Genomic DNA, 19,142 nt, shown 5'->3' with positions numbered 1-19,142 from the left:
TTTGCAGAATGCCAATCATACATACCTAAAGTTAACAAAATTTTGTGGTGGCAACTTCTGACATGTTCTCCATAAATCCTGAAGTTTTTTGTCTTGATCCTGTATGCTGAGAAAAAAAATTATTTATAACCATTTATTAATACTCATTTTAGGAATACCTGTGTTCATCTGCTATATTAGCAGCGATGCCCCCACTGACAGAGAAAGCACAGTTGGAAAACAGCACAGCAATTTCTAGTGGTTCGGATTCGGCACTTTTCACTGCCGTGGCCCAGGTTCAATCCCTGGTCAGGGAACTGAGATCCTGCAGGCCATGTGGCACAGCCAAGATTAAGACTCTGAGCTTCCAATGCATGGGGCCGGGGCGGGGGGGTGCAAGATCAATTCTTGGTTGGGGAACTAGGATCCAACATGCTAGGTGGTGTAGCCAAAAAATAAAAAATTAAATTAAAAAATTTTTAAATTAGAAAGCACAGATTTTGGAAAGAAACAAATGCGGAGTCAAATACTAACATACTCTGAGCAGTTAGTCAACCTCATTAAGACTCAATCTCCTGAAGTGCCAAATTGGGGATAAGAATGTTAATTCTGCCAAGTGACTGAGCTTTCAGAGACAGAACAATGAGAAACCACCTAGATCAATGTTTGGCACCCAGGAGGCATTCTGAAAATTCTATCTAGACAATGTGTATATTCCTGTACAGCGTCCGGGGCTCAGGTCTCTTGTCCCAAGGGTGGCCCAGCAGCAGATGAGCTGGCCAAGCTCCTAGCACCCCAATCCCCGGGGCTCTCCCTACGCTCAGTACTGCCCAAAGCCTCCGGGCCAAGAAGCCCTTTCTGTTTTGAAGCAATTACAGGAATTCTTCTGCTGCAGAGTTTCAATGTGCGAGCTTTCACAGACCCAGAAAGGGTCAGATCAGAGCCCGCAGGGCAAGAATCAACTCTGCCCACCAGCAAGAGAGGGCGTTAGAAGTTGCTCACACAACACACCTTCGGACTTAAAACCTCCTCGACAGCTGAACCAGCCTGGAGAGCTGTGGGTAGGGGTTAAACACAATGACACTCTAGAGGCCAGTGAATGTGTCACTGGGAGGGGATGACATTTCTTAAGTATAGAATCAACACACCAGTAGACAGATTCCCTCTTTTACTGCTTATTTCCTCACAGGGACAAGTCTGGGAATCTCAGAACAGAGAGAAAAGTCAAGGCCTAGTAAGAGGGAAGGAGCCCACCCAATACGAGACTCCAGAACCCCTGACCTGACACTGCTCGGTGGGTTCCTCCAGCCCCACAAATGTGGGTACCCAGAGCAGGCAGTGCCCCGTGCTGGTTCCAAGGACACAACTGGACTAAGAGGTCACTCTTACTTTAAAATCCTGACTATCTGCCAGGGATAACGCCTTGCTCCATAGCTGCATAGAAAAGCTCAGGGACTTCCCTGGTGGTCCAGTGGTTAATAATTTGCCTTCCAATGCAGGGGATATGGATTCGATCCCTGGTCAGGGCACTAAGACCCCACATGCTGCAACTAAGACCTGATGCAACCAAAAATAACTAAATATTTAAAGAAAAAAAAAGTCAACACCTTAAAAAAAAAAGCCCAAATGCCTGGTTCAACTGATGATGAATGACTCATCAGAACACATGGCTTATTTCGAATCACTGCTCGTTTGATGGGAACAGGTGAGTATTTGAAGATGCAGGGAGGGGAGGGGAGGGGAGGTATATTCCCCTCCCCTTATAGGTGAGGAATTAGGCATTCTGAAAGGAAGCGAGTCAATTGGGAGGGACACGTTGACCAGGAGGCGGCCAGGGAGAAGCCTCTAGAACTTTTGCAATGAGTTCTGCCTTGCCTAAAACCAACTACTTCTGGACAGACAGAAGCCAGGGTTGGAGGGGAAGAGATAAACAACAGGGACTCAGGCTCCGGGGCAGAGTTCTGGGTGTGGATTCCAAGCTCTGTCAGTTAAGTGACACCAGTCTTTCGTAAGCCTCATCTGAACAGTGAGGATAACAGCCATTTCTGCCTTTCACGTTATGAATTATCGGCTGCAGGAATTCACGGGCATAAAGATTAGTACAGTACTTAGCCTGCAGTAAATGCTCAGTAAGCATCAACTGTTGTTACTGATCATGTCAATATTATATTATCGCACAGCTGAGTTCCCACACAGCTCAAAATACCTTATTTTAATGTTGTTTTGTGGTCCCCAAGAGTAAGGTGATTTACAAGCAAGACAGAGTATTACATTGTTTTCTTTAACTTTTAAAATTCAGTGTTCTTTACATACACACTACCATATGTAAAATAGACAGCCAGTGGGAATTTGCTGTATGACTCAGGGAGCTCAAACCGGTGCTCTGTTACAACCTAGAGGGGTGGGATGGGGTGGGAGCTGGGAGGCAGGGTCAAGAGGGAGGGGACATGTATACCTACAGCTGATTCCTGTTGATGTATGGCAGAAGCCAACACAATATTGTACAGCAATTATCCTTCAGTTAAAAGTAAATCAATTAAGAAAAAAACAACTTGGTGTTCTTTACACTTACCTCGCAACTTGTGTCCATTCTTCATACAGATTAAAAGTCATCAAGGGTTCAGGCAGCTCCCGTAAATAGGACTTCAAAGCACCTGAAATTAGTAACACCCTCTTTGAGTGTGACAAGGGGCAAGGCTGGGACTCTTAGGATATATTATTTTGCAAATTCAAATGACCTCAATTATAACCACTCACAATACATAGAACAAATCATGAACTGGCAGGAGTGGTTAGAGAATGAAATATTCACAAGACAATTTCTGTCCCTTGTAAAATATATTGAGAGATCAACAGAAAGTAAAATTAGCTTCAAGGTCAAATTAATAGGCATCATTTCTCTGCGCAGATGGAGATTTGGGGGTAAAAGAAAGGAAGAGAATACAAGCATGCCTCCAAACATTTGGATTATAAGCTTCTTTCACCTTTACTTAATAATCAGGAAAATAAAACAAAACCCCCAAAACAGGAACAGAAAGGATATGTATGTGTAAGGGAAAGCACGCACACTTTTGAGTTTTGTCATTTCAGTTTTGTCACTTAAGTCTGTTAAGGAGACCATTTCAGTTTCATCTGTTACTTAAACTTAATATTAAATGTTCAGCTAATGCTCTGTCACCACCTCGAGGTGCCTTCTTCCATGGAGCTCACCTGCTACAGCGTGGGGGTCAGAGTAGAACTCATCCAAGTGAGAAGTAGAACAGTCTAGAGCAGCTTTCAGTTTCTTTAACTTGGAGGCCCCAGCCCCAATTCGGAAAAGGCCCTAAAGACAACGCAAAGCCATTAGTATCACCTCCTGTATATACAGCACCTGGAACTCTGCTGGATGTTATGCAGCAGCCTGGATGAGACCGAGTCTGGGGGAGAAAGGATACACGTATCTGTACGGCCGAGTCCCCTCACTGTTCACCTGAGACTATCACAAGGTTGTTAATCAGCTGTTTGCTTTTGTTGTTCAGTGGCTAAGTTGTGTCCAACTCTTTGCAACACCATGGACTCTAGGCTGCTAGGCTTCTCTGTCCATGGACTTTCCCAGGCAAGGACACAGGGGTGGGTTGTCATCCCCTCCTCCAGGGGATCTTCCTGACCAAGGGATGGAACGCTACGTCTCCTGCATTGGCAGGTGGGGTTTTTTTTTTAACCACTAGCGCCACCTGGGGTAAGGATTTCATAAAATAAAAGTATGTAAATACCACCCTCCCCCACCTCACAGAGTACTACACAAATGTAAGAATCTTGCTATTGGAAACCAAAGCTCACATAAGCTCTGGTTCAGTAGTACATCATGAAATTCACTTTCACAAATCATGACCACAGTATAAAATGAAATAATCAAATGGGACCAAAAGAAAAAAAAAAAAGGCAGAGTGTACTGCAGGTAGGCAAGGTAAATATTGCTCTGTGAAAGCTCTCTTTCATTCCATGTCTACAGAAGGTAACATGGACAGGGTTTCAGTGTGAAATGTGGTCACAGTGAACGCAGTTCAAGAGTCACTGGTCCGGGGAGACCGGCCCAGGACGGCGGGGCCCCTCACCTCCTCCTTCATGCCCGTCTCCAACAGGAGCATCACGCAGGCCTCGATGGGCAGCGCGATCTCGCGGCCACTCCGCTTCAGGTGTTCTTCCAAAGGCGTCCCAAAGGCGGGCTTCTCCGCCCACTTATCTAGAGCAGCAAACTGTCCAGTGAGACACTCGACCACCTCGTGGGCGTCACCAAGTTATTTCCTCCCCCAGACTACCAGAAGGGATTTCTCCTTTTTTCTTTAGCAGCCTGTAGCTGAGGCTTTGGGAAAGGGGGAAACGTGTCCTCTTTGCTCGTGTCCTTTCCGTTTACGTATGTGCCAGGCTGGGAAGGTGGCCTATGGAACAGAGCCCGACATGCCCACATGGTGCCCGATGTGAGATGCCCAGTGAAAGCTGCAATGGGGCTTCTGGCCCAACATGCACCCGAGATGGGTGGGCTGCCTTGGGCCAAAACCAATGGCCTGTCTGACCACAGAGGTTTCACTGTAAAGAAATTGACCGAGCCGTGCAGAGCAGCACTGGTTTTCTATCCGGAGGACAAGAAATCGACTCCTTCCATTGAAAAAGGAAGTAATTTCTTAAAAATGCAAACACCAGCCGAGTATTACTAAACAGGACTGCAGAGGGCCACCGTAAACTCCTACCCCCGGACCTGCAGCACCTCTTGGTGCCAGACCCCCCGACTGCCCAGGATTCTGAGTGGAGGGAACGCAGCCCCCACAAGGCAGCTTAGGCTGGAGGCGTGCCGACAGCAGCAAAGCAACGCTGTGTATTATTTTCCGGTCATATGCGCTGCTTCATTCCACGAGAGAGGTGAGGCGGCTTAGCAGAAAGACAAACGAGAGAGCAGGCAGACAGAAACAGGCATTTACAACGTGGATGCACAAGGGAGACTAGGAACTGGTAGTGGGACCCGGGCTGCCTGGGGGCCCGTGGAGACCCAGCACCGATGGAGATGCGTGCAGAAGCCAGAGAGAGCAAGTCAGCTGGTGGGAGGGACTCCACCGGGACATGTGGTTCAGGAAGGGTTCCTCTCGGCATGTGGACATGTGTCCCTCAGCCACTTTGCTATTCGAATCTTGAATGCCAGGTGGGCAGTGTTACCCCAGCCTGGCTCTGACACCGCTCCGCACGTGATGGCGGGAGGGGCCCACTGCAGGAAGGAAAGGGAAATCCTACAAACCCGGAGACCTGGGCGCTCCTGGGAAGTCAGAGGTCAAAGGCTGCTTTTCTTTGGTGGAAAGAGCAAGTAGGGTACAAGAAATCGACTCCTTCAATTGAAAAAGGAAATAATTTCTTAAAAATGTAAACACAAGCCGAGCATTATCATACAGGACTGGAAAGGGCCAACATAAATTCCTACCCTAGGACCTTAAAGGAAGGGGTGAGGGGGTGGAGGGCAGTGGCCACTCTCAGAACTGTTAGGAGGCCCCTCGCCCCTGGTGAGGGCCCCAGCTCTGGTCCGTGGAACTCTGAACACAACCAGCACCCAGGGGCCTGGCCCTTCTCAGAAGACAGAGCTCTGGGACAATCCACTCAAAGGCCAGATCTTACCTCAAACACTTCGTCCCTTTATTTAAAGCAATGATTCTCAACACAGGCAGAAGAGGGACAGCTGACCTTCCCCTGGCGGGGGAGGACACATCAGAATCACCCAGGGACTTCTGAAAATGATTCCTGCCATCACCTCCCTGTGCCTGGCCCTGCAATGCTCAGGGGCGGGCACACTCCAGACCCCGCCGGAACTTTCAGGTCAACACTGGACAGGGTGTCCCATCCCCATCTTGGTGTAACGTTGGCAGAGGATACGTGTGACAGCCCTTGGCTTAGAGACCACTCCGGAGGCAGACTTTACCACCGGGGCTGCCCCTTCAACGACAGACCCCTCAAGTGACAGATCTGCAGTGCTGGGTCAGAGTTCACCCCCCAGCCCCACTCCCCGGGACGAGAGCAATCAGAGTGTGAAGAGAGCACAAGACACACATGTAAACAGACAACAGAAATTAACAAGATGAGACGTGTTTGCTAAATCACTGCAGAAAATGGTATAGACGAGGGTCGCAAACATGACTGTGTGCAGGGGCGCCGGAGGAGCTCCATCCGGTGGGGAGCGTGTGCGTGGTCTGCCCCGAGGCGGCAGCCACTCCTGGGAGCTGGACCCGTGTCACCGTGCGGGAAAGCAGGTCCAGCATCACCAGACCCTCTGAACTTCCAAGAGAAGCCAGAGATTAGGACTGTTAGGGTTTTTAAGTAATGGCAATTAGTTTAAAAAAAAATTTTTTTTTTTAAATGAGAAATGGCTGTTTGCGACTTCTGGTGTAGACCATAAATGCTAGAGCGATTTGGGAGACGCAAGTGTTCACTGTTGGCTTCAGTTGTCAGAGAAGGCTTCTCAAGGAGGGGAGCTTGGTGAAAGTCTTAGAAGAGGGATAGGAATTAAGTAGACCAGGAGGACTTGGGCTGAGAAGAGAGCAGGGATCCTGAGTCTGGGAACGGACACTTTCGTCCACACTCTTGCTCCAGGTGATGGGGGCGTGAGTGGGAATGGAGAGGAGGCATCAGAAAGGAAGGAAAAGAGGGCTCTGAGGTTTGAAACCTGGATTGTCTGAAGGAAAGGAGGTCCTGAGGAGCCCAGGCGGAGGAAAGGTCAGCTGGTGTGGGGGAGCATCAGTTTGCTGCTTGAGATATGCTGAGTTTAAGACAACAGCCAGTCATCGCCTGAGACTGAGGCTGTGTGGATGAAGATGCAGGCGAGAGTGGGGGCCTGGAAAGAAAAGCTGGGGAAGAGGGGAGGCAGAAGAACACAGGAGCAAGGACTGGATTGCAGAAAAGGCTCAATTTCTGATGTGGAGAAAACACAGCCCCAGCAGTGGTAGAAAACACAAAATGAGTGGGGGAACTGGCAAGGAAGAGCCCATTCAAGCCACGTCGCATGCCAGAATCTGACAATCCAGAATCACTGGCCCAATGGGACTTGCAGTGCCTTTTGTCTTCCATTTTTGGCTTTAATAGCAAAGTGATTGGAAGTGGAAATCAGACCACAAAGCACACGGGTGGGAAGGTGGTTAGAAAATTGAGGTGGTCGATAGAAACGAGTCATTTGAAGAGCCTCCCAGAAAAACCAAGGAGAATGTGATGCAAGGAAGCTCCATGCTGAGGACAAGCAGGTGCTGAACAAAGGTCAGACGACCAGAGTGGAAGACCAGGGCGCTGGGTGGGAGGTTGAGCTTTTTTCCTACCATAAGGACACTCTGAGTCTTTCTAGAAATAGAGAAGAAGGAAGAGGAAGACAGAACTAAGATAAAAGGCAGATTGGAGGCAGAGGTGGAAGGGGCTGAACTGCAAGGCTTGGGCGAAGGCAGCAGCCTCAGAGAGAGAGAGGGAAAGAATCTCATTTCTTTGGACGGCTGCTCCCGCCACATGCCGGCTTCCCTTGTCCCTCCTAAAACGCCTGCCTGCCCCTGCCCGTTCCCCATGACTTTCTGACATGCTTCTCCAGGGAAAAGAGCCTTGGGTAAAAATAGAACAGGAGCTTTTCAAAAGGGGGAGTGGAGCTGCTAAAGAAATTTCTTTTTTGCGTCCTTTAGCCAACCCTTCCAGACTAGGCTTCAAAGGCTAAGATGGTGAAGTTTACTATTTTGTCCTGTGTAGAGCACTGAGCATAGGAGGTATCCCGTAACTACAGGCTCTTGGTGCTCTGACCTTGGCCAGCAAGAGCTGGCCCCTTGCAAGGCTGAGTGTTCGCCGGCTGCTTCGTTCCTCTGCACTGTGACTCAACCCCATCACCCAAGAGTTAGGAGATGGAATCAGATGGGAAATGGGCTAAAGAGTCAGGCAAGACACAGAATTTTCTAATTCTGAAATCTAACAACTCTCAGGCACAAAGACTATCTGTTGGGATGGCCTACTATTAATATTTAGGAGAGAGGAGTGGTATTCTTGAGGGGCCAGTGTGTGAGCACAGCCACACCCATGCACACACGTGTATGTTTCACAATCATGGAGTTGTCACACTCAGCGCCTGGCTTAATCCTCTTTCAGCTCAAGACCAAGGCTTCTGTCAGGGGCATTTAAGTTCCAAATGTCAGGACCATACCATAAGGCAAAGCATGTAACATGTCTAAAGGGGACAGCAGTGTCTGATCATTTACTGATCTCTGCTGGGAGATGTTCTGATAGCAAATCAGAGAGGATTAGAATCAAAACTAAACATCAAGGGAAAGTTCAGACTGTTCATAACTCAAGGGTAGGATCAGCAATGTGCCTGAACACAGTGGGCAAAGTGAGTGCTGATGAGAACAAGATCTGAATGAGGTGGTCACGTTCTCATGACCCGATCACACTGATTACATGCCTAATGCTGAGGTATCAGGTACTGGTTTCTAAAATTTCTTTTGGGAAGCCCCCAACTTTTTTCCTAGAGTGTATGCTCCTGGAATCCCAGAGCCAGAATAACACCCTATGGAACAAGTGACTGATTTGGGAGAAGGTAATTAGAGGCTAGAAGGTTTTGAGCCTATTTAGAAGACAGAAGAACAGGTGCTACCCCAAAGGGTGCAGCTTTCTCTTCAACTGAAGGTTTCAGAAGAACTGCAAATGCTCCGTTAGTATGTTAATTTGGGCTTGGAAGAAATTAGAGAATGCAGCAAGGGAAGATGAAAGTGTGCTGGGGAACAGTGCCCGCCGAGGCAGAGCAGCTTTGTCCAGAGGAAACGCATGCAAAGGAGCTGGGTGAAGAAGAACAGAGGCGGAAGTGGCAGAGGCGAGAAGGAGGCATCAGGCCAGCACGCAGGTTACGTTACCTTGATGGGCTCGCAACTCGGGAAGGGCCTTTTCTAAGACTGCTAATGCTTTTCTATGGTAATCTGCTTGAGCTTCTAATAACTGAGAACAGACCCACATTCAAAAACAAAAGTAACGTTAGCATTGGATGGACATACACACAATGGCTGAGCAAAACCAAAAATGACATCTTTTGCAAAAAAAGCTAAAATGACTCAACTTTTACAGTGCTTTCATGTCTTGCCAGGGCAAAGTGCTTACCGTAATAAAGAATTTGCCGTACTCCCCTTCTTTGGCCATAAAGTTGTACATGTCTGCTGCAAGTTGATCCTGGGTAAGTGGAAGAGGAGATGTGTCATTGAAGAAAAGAGAAGTGAAAGCAAATAGCATCTGAGAATTGATATCCATGAACTCCGAGAGCAAAACGTGATGAAACAGCCACAGACTAAATGTCCATCAACTGACTGGTATACTCATACATATGGATGATGAAAAGAATAAGCAAACTTATTATGGCCTGATCTTATTAGGTATGGCCTGATAATAAACCTCTAAGGTTTATTATCAAAATGCCTTGTTAAGATATGAAACAGAACATTATTTCTGGTATAGTATGTTACTACCAGTGTAAAAGAGGGAGAGGAAAGATTTTTACCACCATGTTTGTATAAAAATACCTCTAGGAAAAAAAGCAATAGGGTTTGCTTAATAACAGGGATTACCTGTTGGGAGCAGTGGGAATTAGGAGGAGAAGGACAAGGGTGGAAGAAAGACTTTATACTGTTTTATACTTTTGATATTTGAACTAATGTACAACAGACTGGCTCAAAATTGGGAAAGGAATTCATCAAGGCTGTATATTGTCAACCTGTTTATTTAATTTATATGCAGAGTACATCATGCGAAATGTTGAGGTGGATGACTCACAAGCTGGAATCAAGACTGCTGGGAGAAATATCAATAACCTCAGATATGCAGATGATTCCACCTTAATGGCAGAAAGTGAAGATAAACTAAAGAGTCGCTTGATGAGGGTGAAAGAGAATGAAAAAGCTGGCCTAAAACTCAACATTAAAAAAACTAAGATCATGGCATATGACCCCATCATTTCATGGCAAACAGATGGGGGAAAACTGGAAACAGTGACAGATTTTATTTTCTTGGGCTCTAAAATCACTGCAGATGGTGACTACAGCCATGAAATTAAAAGAATTCATGGAATTCTTGAAAGAAAAGCTATGACAAACCCAGACAGCATATTAAAAAGCAGAGACATTACTTTGCCAACAAAGGTCTGCATAGTCAAAGCTGTGGTTTTTCCATTAGTCATGTACAGATGTGAGAGTTGGACCATAAAGAAGGCTGAGCACCAAAGAATTGGTACTTTTGAACTGTGGTGCTGGACAAGGCTCTTGAGAGTCCCTTGGACAGCAAGGAGATCAAATCAGTCAATACTAAAGGAAATCAACCCTGAATATTATTGGAAGAACTGATGCTGAAGCTGAAGCTGCAATACTTTGGCCACCTGATGTGAAGAGCCAACTCACTGGAAGAAAAGACAGGAGAAGGGGGTGACAGAAGATGAGATGGTTGGATGGCATCACCGACTCAATGGATATGAGTTTGAGGCAAACTCTGGGAGATAGTGAAGGACAGGGAAGCCTGGTGTGCTGCAGTCCATGGGGTCACAAAGAGTTGGACACAACTTAGTGACTGAACAACAACAAACTGAATTACTTACATAAAAATTAAATAATTTGTTTAAAACTGATAAGTTGGGCAATTGGATATACCCATATTTCAAAATTTCATATACATACGTATAGAATTTCATATATATATATATATATATATATATATATACACACATATACATATATTCTTTTTTTTAGTGTACCACTTTCTGTTTTGGATAGGGTTCTGGATCTGGTAGAGTAAAACATTTCCCTGAGAGTTCTCAAATACAGATCTACTTTCATGAGGGTTTGAAGTTTGAGTTGATTATATGTATGGTCTAGAAATCCTTAAAATGAGAAAGTTTAGTTTAAAATTGCCCTGGACTAGCAATACCCTCTGGGAGACTGACTCCTAATTCCAAGAAGGCCCACAGATAAAGTCCCTCTTAAAATAAGCTCATGAGACAAAACTGCAGAACAGTCCACCATAAAGGAGAAACAGTCTACCGTAAAGAAACTCTCCCAGAAAATTTAAGAAAACAAAATGAACAAAGACTTAAGCATACATAAATGACTGAAAACATAAGAAAAAAAAATAATGCAATATCAAAAAGGGCAGACTTGAAGAATTAGAACTTTAAAATGAAAAATATAGTCAGTGGAATTCAAAACTCGATGTTAATTAAACATCAGATCATACACAGCGCAACAGAGAATCAGTGAAACAGAACTTATATCTTAGGAAACTACCTTATGGTAGGTAGTTTCATAGTAGGTAAGATAGTTTCCTAACTATCTTAGGGAACTAGACGATAACATAAAGAGGAGGAGATAGAAAATATTTTCATACGTTTTCACCATTTGACTTTCCCACAAGCCATGGTGTGGAAGTTCAGAGAAGAGACATCAGCCCATAATGCAGCAGTTCAGACACCCACAGTGAAAGTGAAAGTGAAAGTGAAGTCGCTCAGTCGTGTCCGATTTTTTGTGACCCGTGGACTGTAGCCCACCAAGCTCCTCTGTCCATGGGATTCTCCAGGCAAGAATACTGGAGTGGGTTGCCATTTCCTTCTCCAAACTTCTAGTCAAATTTATATCCAATAAGGAGCCAGCAGCCGAGAGCTAGGTTAGACCAGATATGAGTGACAATGGCAAAGCTACAAGTCTCTGAACAAGAAAAAGCCAATGTGAGACTTTTATCAGAAGCGTTTGCGTGGTTACCATCTTTTAAATGCAAAGGCTATGGCATGACTTCAGTATTAATTCTTACCCACTAGACTATTTTCAACAAGTCATTTTGCTGCAAATTGTCCAAGGTTTCCTATCTTGAAAAGTGAATTATAGTGTAACCTGAATGAACCAAAATATCCAGTCCTAATGCCAGTTTTGGAAAATGGTGAATAATAAGAGGAGGAAAAGTTTCAGGCCATGATTCTAAGACTCACCAAAGACTTGTTTCTTTACCACCTCAAATAACATTTGGAATAAACATCTATTTTCGTAGATAAATGCATAGAGAATAAGATCACTTAACCACCTAGCCTGGAATTTAATTTATGAGATACAAATTTTATATTTCTCCCCAAGTGAGAAACCAATTGTCCTAGCAACATCTTAAAAATAATCCTTCCCTTTCTTATGGACATATTATGACCCCATTACTATATATTCAACCCTTAAACACAATAGCATTCATTCTAGAAAATCTATACAATTCCGTTGTTGTGCTTGCTCTGCATTATTTTAATGTCTATAACTTTTATGATATGTTTTTCTATAGTTTTCTCCCTTTATCTCCCCCCATTCTTTATTTTAGTTGGAGGACAATTACTTTACAATGTTGTATTAGTTTCTGCCATACATCAACATGAATCAGCCATAGGTATACCTATTAAAATCTTTGTTTTAAATAAGCTTAGACATTTTAGTCAAGTTTAAAAAAAAAAAATCCTACTTGAATTTAAAAAATAATGTTTTATTCTGATTATAAAGCAATGTAGAGCCTTGGAAAATAAAGAAGGAAGAAGAAAATAGAAACCACCTCGAACATCATTCAGGGAATTCTAATAGGAATTATAGAAGACATTAAATAATTTGCAATATTTGGCTTTTCATCCATCACTTGCAAAAACCAAAAGACTGATTTAAGTACACATTCATTAGGGAATTTTCCTACCTTGCACTGTTCTACTTTATTTCCAGCTTCATCCATCTCTTCCTTTAGGGTATCTATTTTTGATGGAAGCCCCTGAAAGTTGGTTCCTGAAGATTTGTGAGCCTGGTTCCACCTGCAGAAGCACGGGGGTAGGTATTATCTGAGAATCCACTCTATATACTCAATCTTATGGAGTCAAGGATCTAACAGAGACAGATTCCTTTCCCAAAACTGATTCTACCTGGGACAGGTGTCAGTACCTAGGATGCCAGCTTCTCTGGAGTTTATCCTCTAAGAAAGGAAACTGGTGAAAGTGACACAGGCTTCCTGCCGGGACCGGACTCTCGTAGTGCTGGGAGGAGCTGTCCGCTCCGAGCGGAACTGACACGTCTTGTCTCATGCAAGCCCCACTGCTGGAGATCAGTCCATGGAACTTCTTCCTCTAGCGTCCAATCTTGGGATCGTCGCCATGAAATACCCCCTTGTTCTCTTTCTTTGATCTAGAATGTTCCCTGTGCCACTGGGGGTCAGTTGCTGCTCTTCAGGACCCCTTATAACACTGCCAACAACTGTCCTGACCTGTGACTACTTTTAGCAGGTGAAAGCCAGAACTTCAGTCACGGAACTAGTAATCGATAGCAGTGAAAGCACTTTAAGAATTAAAATCACTTGTAAGGGTTAATATTCCAAAGACAACAGCTACAGCAAATCTGAAACATAATGTGGAATGTTTACATTCCTTTCACAGAAAGTCAAAAGGACTCCCTTCCCCCAAATTATACAGCAATAGTCATGGCAGGGGGGCGGTGCATAGGGAATAACACTCTAAAACAACTTCTCTTCGGTTTTCAAGTGTGTTTTGACTTCTTTTTAAATATGGACATACCTGCTATTGTGGAAAGTTCTAGCACTTCAAATTTAAACATGGATGTTATATGGATGCAGATGAGAACCCATGTTAGCAACTTATCAAGCTTCCCAGATGACTGCATTGCCCTCAAAAGGCTCTGCCCTACTCTTTCATGCTCCTGATATGGTGTACTCCTCCACACAAGGCTTCAGTAAATCTGCTGAAGCAAAGCTGGCGAAGGAAAAAGCATTGACTTTGAAGTCTGATAGGCTCAAGTCTAAAGGTCAGCTCTGCCTTCATGAGCTGTGTGACCTTGGGCAATGGTCTAACCTCTCTGTGCCTCAGGTTGTCTCATCTGCAAAACTAAGAAAACAAATACCGTTTGCACGCCAGAACTGTCCTAAGCAACAAAGGAGAGAACAAACATATACGTATATGCGTGTGCACGTGATGGAGTCCCACTTGATATTAGCGCTACCATTTTCCTCCAGGGAAAAACGACATGAATAAGTAAAACTAACAAGGAAATATTCATCTATTTCAGTTTCTTTGATCATTAAATGAACAGGGCCATGAACACAGGATGAAGAATCAGTGTTGAAATCTCCTATGGGATGTGTGTGTTGCAGATGTAAATTCTGGGCAGGTAGGCATCTATAATATTGCTCAACCAACTCCAGCAAGAGTGACTCATAGCTTTGTTTAATTGACCATAAAAACATTCTTCCTTTTCTTCAGCAAAAATCTACCACTGGGCAGCCTGCACTCCCTGATCCTGGTTCTGGCCACAAGATTCTAATCACACATACACAGACGGCAAGACGATGATGGACTTTGCATTCAGAATCCTAGCTCTGCTGTTCATTATGTCTCAGGGCCAAAGCAAGTCATAGACAAGCCATGTGCAGGTGCCTCCTGTGTCTGCAATACAAGTCTCCTCTCAAAGTAGGAGATATCACATAACCTCCTAACCCCCGTCCCCCGACAACCCTCACTGAAGGGTCTCTGCATTCAGTATCTGATAGAGTCTGATTCACAGTAAGGACCTACTTCATGTCTGTTGAAAACATGAACAGGCAAACTGATAGAGATTGGTGGGAGAATCGAAGAACTGACATATCACGTATGTGTATACTGCATGTGGCAAGCACCCAGGTAGGTGGTGGCAATTACCATTTTCACCATGTGTTAATTCCTAGATGTCTCTTTTATCATCTCAACATTCGTTATATCAGGATGTGTCTTGACAATTGATTTGTACATTTAATACAGTGGTGTTTCTATTTCATTTCCCTCTTGAAATCAGGTATTAAATCAGTCGTGCATATGACACTCAATGGCATCTTAGAAACAAGGAAACGCAGCCCTGTTACAGACTTCCTCAATCTGTGATAAAAGCATCTGACACATAGAAAGTCAGTAAATGGTGGCTGTGTCTCCATTTATTTGCCAAACAGAAATAACCACATCTATTTCACAAGAGCGCAATGACGACTATTAACAAAGCAGGGCTCAGCAAAGCCACCTGTTTTGCAAATAAAGTTTTACTCAAACACAGCCTTGCTCATGCATTTACACAATGCCCAGGGCTACTTTTATGCTACAACATCAGAGCTGAGTAGCTGGAACAGGGAGCATCTGGGTGGCAAAGCTGAAAACATTTATTATCTGGCCCTTTACAGAAAAAGCTTGTCAACCCCTGTATAAGGTATGAGAAAGGATCGGGCCTATGGGGGCCATCTCCCTTATCCCCATGCTTCTCATATGAATCGTCGATACAAATGCCCTCACGGATGGAGCTGAGGCTGGAGCCCGGAGCGCTAACAGACAGGTCACTTGACATCAGCCCTCTGGGATGGTTACTTGGTTTTACTTAGTTCCTCCCTGTTGAGCACAGCATTTCTTTCTTTCTATTTTTGAGTTAATTATATTGTATTTTGAAATATTTTCCCAGCTTTTCTGAATGTATCGCATGATGTTTTCTCTGATACAGCAAAACATTTGAGTATACAATAGATTACAAGGTCTGCAGTGATAAATTAAAGATAAAAGTGCTTTTTAATCTATTTGCAGACACAGCTTCAGATATAGTTCTTCCTGTTTCTGGTTGTTGGCAGAACATAAGCAGTTTCTTACATGTTTTTAAAATTTACAGTCAGGCTCTTTCCCTTTATCTGGAAGGAAACTGAGTTCCCCTTTCCGCAGTCCTTTCATCTTGTGGAAAAGAGACCACAGGAAAGTGCAGATGAGAAGAAGGTCAGAGGGGAAGACAGGTTCGATAAAATGTGACAATTAAAAAATGAAACTAACTATGCTCTACGAAGGAAGGACGATTTACTCCCTTCCTTGAGTCCTGTCTGTTCTCCACAAGCACGTGCAATGAGAAGGAATGCCTGTTCCAGGATGGAGTGGAGCACAGAATCCCTTGACTGTGAAAAATGATCAAAACCACACGAGTGTATCTTGACACAGTGGGACCCTTCGCGGTTGCTAAGATCACAGATCTATTTATTCCTACACTCTACTACTCCAAGAGCAACGCTCTTAGTTTTTCTTAGAACTATCTCTTCTTCCCTGAATACACTTAGGTTTGTGTTTTTTTCCTGTCTCCTTTCACTGTTGGTTGATTAACAGCAGGGTGTTCTAACACCATCCCGCTGGGAGAATGAGGCCGGAAAGCAGGTTACGTGGGCTGTGACTCGGTCTGAGAGTCAGGTGTGTGAGTCTGCGGCAACTTCCGCTTTGTCCACCCAGCGGTCTTCATCTGTGTTGAGGAGGGGCGTGGTTGCTGGGCATGTCATGGAAGACCGCATTGTGGGTTATTTTTCGGCTTTATCTTACCTGGCTCTGACCGAGTCCCAGTCTAACACCAGTTTGGCGAGCTGCTTCCTCTGCTTCTGGATGTTGGGAATCTCAACCTGCAAAGAAGAACACACCAACACACCACATGGGACGAGCTCCAGGGTTTTCAGTTTAACATTTTAAATTGTAGTCTTTATTTACAAATGTTTTTCCTCTTTAGGCAAAGGATTTTGTACCCTCCGCTTACTCCCCTTTTTTCCAAAAAGAAGCATAAATGTCAAAAGCACTGATTGTTAAAATTTCAGATACAAGTGAACTTTCCCCGTCCAGCCCCCACCGAAGCCCCCACCTCTGCGATGCCATACAGAGGGTCCACAATCTCCTTCTCGACAAAGACTTCGTGCTGAGAGAGTTCCAGAGCCAGCTGATTCTCAGCATCGCCACACGTCTCCAGCATCTTCCTTTAAAAACAAGATACCCCGACAACACATGTACATCCATTAAATCTGGCCCCCAAAGCCCACACTGAGCCAGCTCCGCACTCCCCATGATGGGAACACCTTAGGGCGCTACACAATAGAGCCTTAAAAATGTTATAAATTTATTAGGGCGTGAGTCCACAGGCTTGTTCTCTAAAATGAACAAGACTATCTCGGGTACACTGTGTGTGTGCACGGGTGGGATGTGTGTAAACAGTGAGGTGGCAACTCACTGAAAGGTTAGGTCCTTGGATCAGGGGACGACCAAGAATTCTCAAAAGCACTCTGAAAATCGTTTAAAACATACATCAAGTTCATTATACTATTTTGTTTTTTGTCTGCTAGAAAATAATAGTAAAGTTCATTATACTGTATTTGTTTTCTGTCTTCACGGCCTAGGCAGTGCCCGTCGAAGAACAACAGAGAACTACAGGGCGCAGAGCATGGCAGACCCTGGAAATGGGCTGAAAACTCCAAAGGTCATACCCAGCTGGGAAAGGAGGGCCTGTCTGATAGCAGGAGAGAGAGCTGACAGGACCCAAGGACACTAGCCTCATAGAGAAGCAGGTGGAAGGAAAGGCCAGCCTTCCCTTTTACAATGAAAACAGCTTTACTATTAGATTTTAAAACTATATAATACATGATCACTGTAAAAAAAAAAAAAAAAAGAAAGAGCCACATAATTCAGCAAAGGCCCTATTTTGAGAAGGCCTCCACTGACATTACGGTGATCATCTTTAAAGAAGTGACTCTTAAGGATTGGAAGGGACTGGTCAGGGCCTACAAATCTGAGTCAATACCTGAACCACGGAAGGGACTGAGTTCTTTATAACCAGGCTCAGCAGAATAAACATTGACCTGTCAATTACTTCATCATCGGCCCTCTGTAGCATTGATCCCTGCTTCTATTAAAAGAGACTCTCTAGCATCCCAGGGGCCTCCCCTGGGGCCTGAGCCGTTCCCCTGGCAGATGGGCCATGCCATCATGCTCACGGTCCCTCTGGTCACACAGGAGGCCGCCCCCCAGCCACCCACTTCCACCAACCCACAGGGCGCTCGGCTCTCTTTCTGATAGCAGTCAATTCTTACCCCAGGAGAGAGTCTTCTAGCTGAGTTGATGCTTCCTGCATATTCTGAGCGAGAGCTGTCAGAGGGAGTTTTTTCTGGAAGGCAGAAGACAATGGGGTTTTGTTTTTTTCATTCGAGTTGACACCCATTCTTAATTACCTGCGTCAGATCATCAGTCATTGGTTTCTCCTCCAGGTACACTGCACAGGTAAGAGATACTTGTTTAGGTTTAGATTCTGGTCTCAAAGGTATCAATTGTCTGACTTAACCTCTGTGTTCGTTTCCTCATGCCTGGAAATTAGGGCTAACAGTACAAGGGTCCTAGGGCTGTCTGTTGACTAAAGGAGAGATGTCAAGGTCAAGCAACCCCCCACATGGTAAGTACTTAGTAGATGTAAGCTGCTATTATTACTGTTGTTGTTGCCATTACTATAATTACTGATTAATCAAGAGCATACTATGTCCCATGCACTAGGGACATGGGACGTAAGACACAGATCATGCCCTCTGATTATCATGGCAAATAAATGCCATGAAGTGCTCAAATTTCAAAAACTGCTAGAATACTCATTCTTAAACTGGCTCTTACATTGGCTGTAATCATAAAGATTTTGCTTCCATTAAAAATTTGAAAATACCAAGCTAAATATCCAAAAGAGATTTTTAAGGTTTTTAAGCATAAAACCATTCCTGTTCCTATCAGAGATTGCTTTTTCAGCTAGAAATGACCGTAAGGGTCATCTGATTAATGTTTGCATAGTGCGGCTGGGAAATGGGAAGCCCAGGGCGCTTACGTGGCCTGACCAGGCACCCCGGTGAGGGCACGGAGCCAGACCTTAGTGCTGATGGCCTGAGCCCTGGTTCAGAGTCTGTCCACACCTGGCTGGTGGCTCATCTCAGAATATGGGCAGAAGATGCCAGGACAGCTGCATGCAGGTTGGTCATAACACCATAACCTGCTAACAAAAATTGCTTTCAATGCTGCAGCACCCCATGTCATTTCGCCTTCCAAGTAGGAACAACACTCATGTTTAAAACCCAGGGTTCACCTTGCCGTGGCATAGCTCTGCCTCGACCTCACGCATGGCACCTGCCTTTCCTGCTTTCAAACGGGTCCACTCGATATACTTATAGAATTTCTCTGGAAGGCTATACAAGAAACTCCTACTACTGGTGGTCCTGGAGAGGGGCACTGGGGGCCCAGGGAACAGAGCTGGGAGAGACATCATGTTACGTTCACTTGAATATTATGGATTTTGACCATGTAA

At 44.7% G+C, this 19,142-nt stretch overlaps 1 protein-coding gene across 5 annotated transcripts in view; it reads right to left on the bottom strand.

The window, feature by feature from the left end:
- Positions 1–19,142, bottom strand: part of ARHGAP17 (Rho GTPase activating protein 17) — a 101,684-nt gene that overhangs the window by 28,054 nt on the left and 54,488 nt on the right. For all 5 annotated transcript variants that reach the window (XM_025275231.3, XM_025275233.3, XM_025275232.3 and 2 more), the window contains exons 4-13: positions 17,896–17,969; positions 16,677–16,788; positions 16,367–16,443; positions 12,697–12,808; positions 9,106–9,174; positions 8,865–8,946; positions 4,074–4,201; positions 3,190–3,301; positions 2,552–2,633; positions 26–106 (exon numbers count right to left, since the gene is read on the bottom strand). In XM_025275231.3, the coding sequence (XP_025131016.1) occupies positions 26–106; positions 2,552–2,633; positions 3,190–3,301; positions 4,074–4,201; positions 8,865–8,946; positions 9,106–9,174; positions 12,697–12,808; positions 16,367–16,443; positions 16,677–16,788; positions 17,896–17,969 (929 nt within the window). The remainder of the gene's footprint in view (positions 1–25; positions 107–2,551; positions 2,634–3,189; positions 3,302–4,073; positions 4,202–8,864; positions 8,947–9,105; positions 9,175–12,696; positions 12,809–16,366; positions 16,444–16,676; positions 16,789–17,895; positions 17,970–19,142) is intronic.

The sequence above is a fragment of the Bubalus bubalis genome, chromosome 24 (assembly GCF_019923935.1).
Source record: "Bubalus bubalis isolate 160015118507 breed Murrah chromosome 24, NDDB_SH_1, whole genome shotgun sequence".
Lineage (NCBI taxonomy): Eukaryota > Metazoa > Chordata > Mammalia > Artiodactyla > Bovidae > Bubalus > Bubalus bubalis.
Note: the sequence above shows the minus strand (reverse complement) of the source record. Positions and strands in the feature narration are given on the sequence as shown.